This window comes from Pteropus alecto, unplaced genomic scaffold, assembly GCF_000325575.1.
Source record: "Pteropus alecto unplaced genomic scaffold, ASM32557v1 scaffold8, whole genome shotgun sequence".
Classification (NCBI taxonomy): domain Eukaryota; kingdom Metazoa; phylum Chordata; class Mammalia; order Chiroptera; family Pteropodidae; genus Pteropus; species Pteropus alecto.
The window spans coordinates 23,314,693-23,320,517 of NW_006494609.1; the positions used below are offsets into that span (position 1 = coordinate 23,314,693).

Genomic DNA, 5,825 nt, shown 5'->3' on the forward strand with positions numbered 1-5,825 from the left:
TGCCGCCTCCCGAGGGTCCGCGCCCGGATCGCCGTGGCTCTGACCTCCTGTGCCTGCCGGGCAGAACCGGAACCGGAACCGGAACCGGAACCCCAGCCGGGCGAAGGCCAGAGACGGCATCTCCGCTTGCGAAGCGCCGCGCTTTTCCAGCTTTCTGAAAGTGGACAGTAGCCTGGTGTAAATCCCGCATCCAGGACCGGGAGAAGCAGAGGGCCCGCGGGCGAAGTGCCATCACGCGGCGCCTTGACCCTGCGGCGAAGGCCACGCCCCTCCATGCGCCCGGGGCCCACAAGACGTTAGAGATCGAGGGGGAGTTTAAGTGACAGAACCTGCAGGTCCCAGCCTTGATCCGAGTGGCCCCCGGATGCCAGGGTCCGCCCCGGTGGAGGGCAGAGCACAGAGGCCCGGGTAGCTATTCCCTTGCCCCCCAGGCCCCAGGGCGGGAGGCTGGTGGCCCTCAGGGGGCATAGGCCTGGATCCCAGGACCTGCAGAAGGCTGCCCCTGGACGAGGGTGGGTTGTAGGGTGCCAAAGGCAGACCCCACCCCCGGCACCGCTATGAGTGTCTCCTTGTCTGTACCACGGGGACCATACTGGCATCCACTCCAAGTGGCTGTGGGCGGCATGAGGCCCATGTGACAGGGGGCCGTGTACTCAGCCAGCAGTGGCCACAGCCTGTCAGGAAATGCCCCATGGTGACCTTAGCCTGCTGGGCGGGAGGCTGGACCTGCCCTCGGGCCAATAAGCTGAGGCCTCGACCACCACGACAGGCACCCTGGGGTGAAGAACCACATATGGCTGATGGCGCTGGGCTCCTCAGCCTGCCACGTCTCTCTCTCCCCCTGTGGACTTTGGGGCTATGTGGCCCAAGTCTTGTCCATTCACATGTCCTGGCCCAGCTACTCCCAGGGAGGGACAGTGAGGGTGTTGGAACCCTGAGCCAGCGGCCCTGACCTCTGGCAGTGGCTCCTCTTGACCCAGACACATGCAAACTGCCCCCACAGCCCTCCCCTCAAAACAGAGGTGGGAGGGATGGGGGAGGTGACAGATTAGACCTCCTGCATGGAAGGATAGGAGGCCCCTGGTGAGACCCCTCCCCATCTTGGGATAGAAGATTGGTGATGCTGTGGGCAGCTCCCCGGTCAGAGCCCCCAAGGCCCTGGCTCCATCCTCCTCCTCCCACCTGCTGCAGATGCATGGTGCCCCGGGCTGAGGGTCTCCTGTGCCCCCCCTTCTCTCACAGGCCTCTCGCCACCCTGGGGCCCTGTGATGCAGGCACTGCCCCCCCGGCTTTGCAGGCGAAGGATGAAACGGGGTGAGTAAACTGTGTGGCCTCACACAGCATTCAGACCCAGGACAGCCTGCGTCCCGGCCTGGCCCCACCACCTGTCCCCCCATGGGCTGACAGGCGGCCAGCTCGGCCCCATCCAGTTCACACCGTTCCGGGCTCCCCGCAGGCATGGAGCCCAAGCCCAGCAGCGCGGCCTCATGTCCCGCTCCCCTTCCTCTGTCCTCCCTCCTCCCTCCCCCGCCCCGGGCTTCCTCCCACCTCCCACCTCCAGCCCCTCCGCCCCGGCCTCGGCCTCGCAGCCTTTGCTCTGCTGTTTCTTCCTGTAGATTTCCCAGATTTCGGCTCTGATGTCACCTGTCTGAGAGGCCCGCAGCGGCCCCCGGCCTGTCCGGCTCCCTCACACGCTCCCAGCACACCCTGGCCGCCCCCGCTTGGTGCTTCTCCAGAGCCCTGGGCAGAACCGCGGTGCCTCGGGCTGTCCGCCATCCCCGCCCAGCTCCACCGCAGGCCCGTCCGAGTGCGCAGGGAATGGAAGGCCCAAGGAGCCATCTGGAGGTTGACACAGAAGTCACAGGTCCGAGGGTGGGGCTACTCCAGGGGTCAGAGTCCCTGAGCCCCTGCTGGCAGGGGTCTGTGCAGGCCACAGGACCTGGGGATTGTCACCTGTCCCTTCCTCCCACAAGTGTTTCTGGAGTATCCCTGTGCTCCAGGCAGTGCACACGGATGCCTGCAGGGGGAGGGGCCGAGACGACCTATCTGGGTCCTGCGTCCAGGAATAGAACTGCGGAGGCTGGAGCCTCAGTCCCTCCAGGGGGACACTAAGGCCCAGAGAGGTCCAGGGCCCTACCCAAGGTCACACAGCAAGTCAGGGACAAAGGTGGAGAGAAGGAGCTAGGGAATTGACCTTGAGGGTGCATCTGTCCCCACAGAGTTGACAAGAATGGGGTGGTCTGCCTGCCCCCAGCCCCGGGGCGACCGGGCTCTGGTGCCCTCACAGCAGGCAGGGCTGTGACAGCCAGTCAGAGCACAGCAAGCCCGGGCCATTGGACTGGTGCAGAGGGGGAGACAGGGAGCAACATGAGACCTCACCGAGCCCCACGCAGTGGCCTAGCCAGGGCCGTGGGTGTCCAGCTGTCCCAGGCCACCTTCCCTGTCACGCAGAGAAGGCTGAGCGCACAGAGAAACCAACACGGCAGCCCAGCAAGGACAGCCCAACCCAGACAGAGCCAGCCAGACAGACAGACGGACGGATGGAGAGACAGGACAGCCAGGCCCGGGTCCCGCCTGGCCCGAAGCGGCTGCTCCACGGGACTTCCTGGCTCCTGGAGGAAACCCTCTCTGGACCTTGCGTTTCTCCTACTTGCCACCGAGGCCCTGACCAGTGCACAAGCTTGTGCTCACGTGTGTAGCTGGGTGTCCGCTGCAGGCTGCCTGTGCACACGGGTACCTGCAGCGGGGGCCAGCCACACTTCGCCTCATGTCTTTGCTCCCAAGTTGTGCCAAGGACCCTGGCCAGGGCCAACACCTGCCTTCTGCCTCGGCATGGGCTCCTGTCTAAGCCACCCTCCAAGAGCTGGACCCGCCTCCAGCCTCTGCTCATGAGTGCCACCAACGCCCAGGGCCGACCAGCCCTGACACCTTCAGCCCAACCTCCACAGTGTGCCTGAAGCTGCGACCGCAGCCCTTGTGTCTCAGCTTTAATGCTGCCTCTTCTAGGAAGCCTTCCTTTACTGCCCAGGTGGCCTTGCTGCCCTCTCCAGATGGCACGGTCTCTCTGGGAATGGCCTGCCCAGGCGGGCCAGAGCCATCGGAGTCCATTTCCCTAAGGCCCAGCCATCCCAGCCTCTGGAGCCGCCCTTGGCCCCTGCCCTTGGTGCAGTCCACTTCGTGTGTCCAGAGGAAGGGCGGTGGTCCCATCAACAGAACCACCTCTTTTCCAGTGAGAAGCAGGATAAGGGGCAGAACAGAGGTAGCCCCGAAGGGCCCCTTAGTTCCTAGTCATGGCTTCAGGGGATGGAGCCTCCTGTGAGCCCAACAGGCGGTGAAGCCGAGCTCCGGGACCAGGCAGACGCACCTCCCTTTTTCAGCGGGGGCTGGGGGCCCACGCCTCTGGGCAGCGCTGAAAGCAGGTGCCCCATCCCACCGGGACAGAGTGGGGAGGGACGGGCAGGTGAGCTCACTCCCTCCTCCCCCGAGAGGCCACTTCCCTGGCCAGGAGGGCCTGTTCCACGTGTAGGAGAGGCAGCAGCCGGTCAGGGCAAAAGGCACTAATGGCGGCAGGTGTGCAGGTGAGGCAGGGACGCAGGAGAGGGCAGGGTGGCCTAGAGGGAGGAAGGCACTGGGGGTTCCCTGGGCTGAGTAGTCCCCCTTCACCCGGTCCTCCATCTGTGCACCCACCTCCATCGTCTACCCTGCTGCATTCACTCGCCCACCATCGTGTCATCCTGAACCCAGCGGCCCGTCCACCATCCCTCCCCTTCACCAGCCATAACCAATAAGGCATCACCTGTTGGTCTCCTGCCAGCCACAGGTCACCCATCCGTCTTCCCTCCTCCCTCCCCGGGGCTTCCTCCCACCTCAAGCCATTGATTCACAGCCCATCACTAATCAATTCACCATCCGCCCCACCACCGATAAACCCACTGTCCATCGCTCACCCGCTTACTCTCTACCGTCCCATCACCCACAGATCCACCGTCCACCCACTTGCCAGCATCCATCCCCATGGGCATCACGCAGGGCCGAGTACCCCCCTCTCAGTTAAACAGAACCCTCCCTCCAACACCCGGTCGTCCTAGCCACCCATCCTATACTCATTCAGTCTGTCCAGCCATTTATCCGACCCCTGTTCTTCTGTGCATCTTCCATTCTCCTTCATCCAACTGTGTCTGCCGTCTGTCACCTGCCCTCCTCTTCTACTGTCCTCTGGTCAAACATCTGCCACCTGTGACCACACACTTACCTGCAACCATCTACAATCCAACCAGGCCAGGAGGCAGGAGGGCCCCCCACACTTGAAGAGCGGACGCCCAGCCCCACCAGGTGGGCAGATTGGGTGCTGCCCCAGCCGCCCAGGGAAGAAGGGGAGCCTTCTTCACCTCCCTCCCCCAAACACACCCATGTCATGGGGCGGGTGGGTCCTGACAAACCCTGCTTCCTGGGCTCTCAAGGCCCTGGGTCCTGGAGGGCTGAGTGTGGACGGGCAGCGAGGCCCAGCACGTGCCTCCAAGGGGCCTGAAGACCGCCCAGGCGGGTCTGGAGGTAAATGTGTAACTGTCCGGGCGGTTCCCACTCCACCCCGCCCGGTCACGTGGGCTCCGTGGAGCAAAGTCCTGGCTGGAGGCTCGGGAAGGCGAGATGCGCGCGCTGGGCCGGGTCCTGCTGTGGCTGCAGCTCTGCGGTAAGCGGGGCGCGCTGACGGGGCCTGCACGGCAGCGGGGCGGCCCAGGCCGGGCGGACCGCAGGCCGAGGGCCCTCTGGACCCAGGTCAAGGTTCCCCGGGGTCCGCCGGCGCGCGAGAGGCGAGGAGCCGGGGACCAGACCCTCCGCGGGCGCCGCGCTCCTGCCCTCGGGCGCCGTCCAGGTCCCCGCGGCCGCGCGCGGGAGGCGGCCGGCTCCGCCGCGTGCCTCAGTTTCCCGGTCCCGAGGGCGCCGCCGACCCTCCCCCATCGCACCAGCCCAATGCGTGTCTTCGGTGCCGGCCCCCAACGCTCCGGAGCCCTAAACACCGCAGCCGCGTCCGTCCCTGCCCCACTCTCCGAAGTCCCTCGCGGCCCCTGCAGGACACAGCGCCCGCGCAGAGCCCTCCCGGCCGCTCCCCGCCGACCCCAGACCCTTCCACTTGGCGGAGGCCTCTGCTTCCGCATTCTCCTCCGTCCTCGGTTGTCCTTGTCCTTGCCTGCTCGGCTCCTCTGCTCCGGCGCCTGGCAACACTGGGGCGGGGCGACGAGGCGATCTCGGCGGGCGTCGTGGAGGAGGCACGTTTGGGCTCCGCGATGCTGGAGCTCGTCAGAGAGCGCGGGCGGGGCTCCCGCGGGTCTGGTCTCACGCGGGAGGGGTGAGGGGCTGGTCTGGGCCACCGGGGGGACCCCTTCTGCACCCAGCTGTGTGACATGCGCCGGCCACCGCGCCTCTCTGGGGGAGGTCGTCCTCCCCAGGGGACGGGGCATCTGGGTGCGTACCCAGATGCCGCGGGCCCGGGCACCACTCAGCGCCCCCATCCCCAGCGCTGACCCGGGCCGCCTACAAAATCTGGGTCCCCAATACCGACTTTGATGCTGCCGAAAACTGGAGCCAGAACCGGACCCCGTGTGCGGGCGCCGCCGTCGAGTTCCCAGCGGACAAGGTGCCTGGGCCCCCATCAGGACTGGGGGGCGGGGCTCAGCCCCTTGGCCCCTAGGGGTCCGGGGTGGGGAACCAGTGGGATCGGTGGCTGACGCTGCTTCTTCCTGCAGATGGTATCAGTTCTGGTGCGAGAAGCTCACAGCGTCGCCAACATGGTGAGGGGGCTGCTCTGCCCCGGGGGTGGGGGCTGG

General features: G+C 66.2%; 1 protein-coding gene across 1 annotated transcript in view; it reads left to right on the top strand.

The window, feature by feature from the left end:
* The first annotated feature begins 4,639 nt into the window (after positions 1 to 4,639).
* AMN (amnion associated transmembrane protein) overlaps positions 4,640 to 5,825 on the top strand; it is an 11,835-nt gene continuing 10,649 nt past the window's right edge. The window contains exons 1-3 of the mRNA XM_006925669.2: positions 4,640 to 4,690; positions 5,517 to 5,635; positions 5,745 to 5,789. Coding sequence (XP_006925731.1) covers positions 4,648 to 4,690; positions 5,517 to 5,635; positions 5,745 to 5,789 — 207 coding nt within the window. The 5' untranslated portion in view covers positions 4,640 to 4,647. The remainder of the gene's footprint in view (positions 4,691 to 5,516; positions 5,636 to 5,744; positions 5,790 to 5,825) is intronic.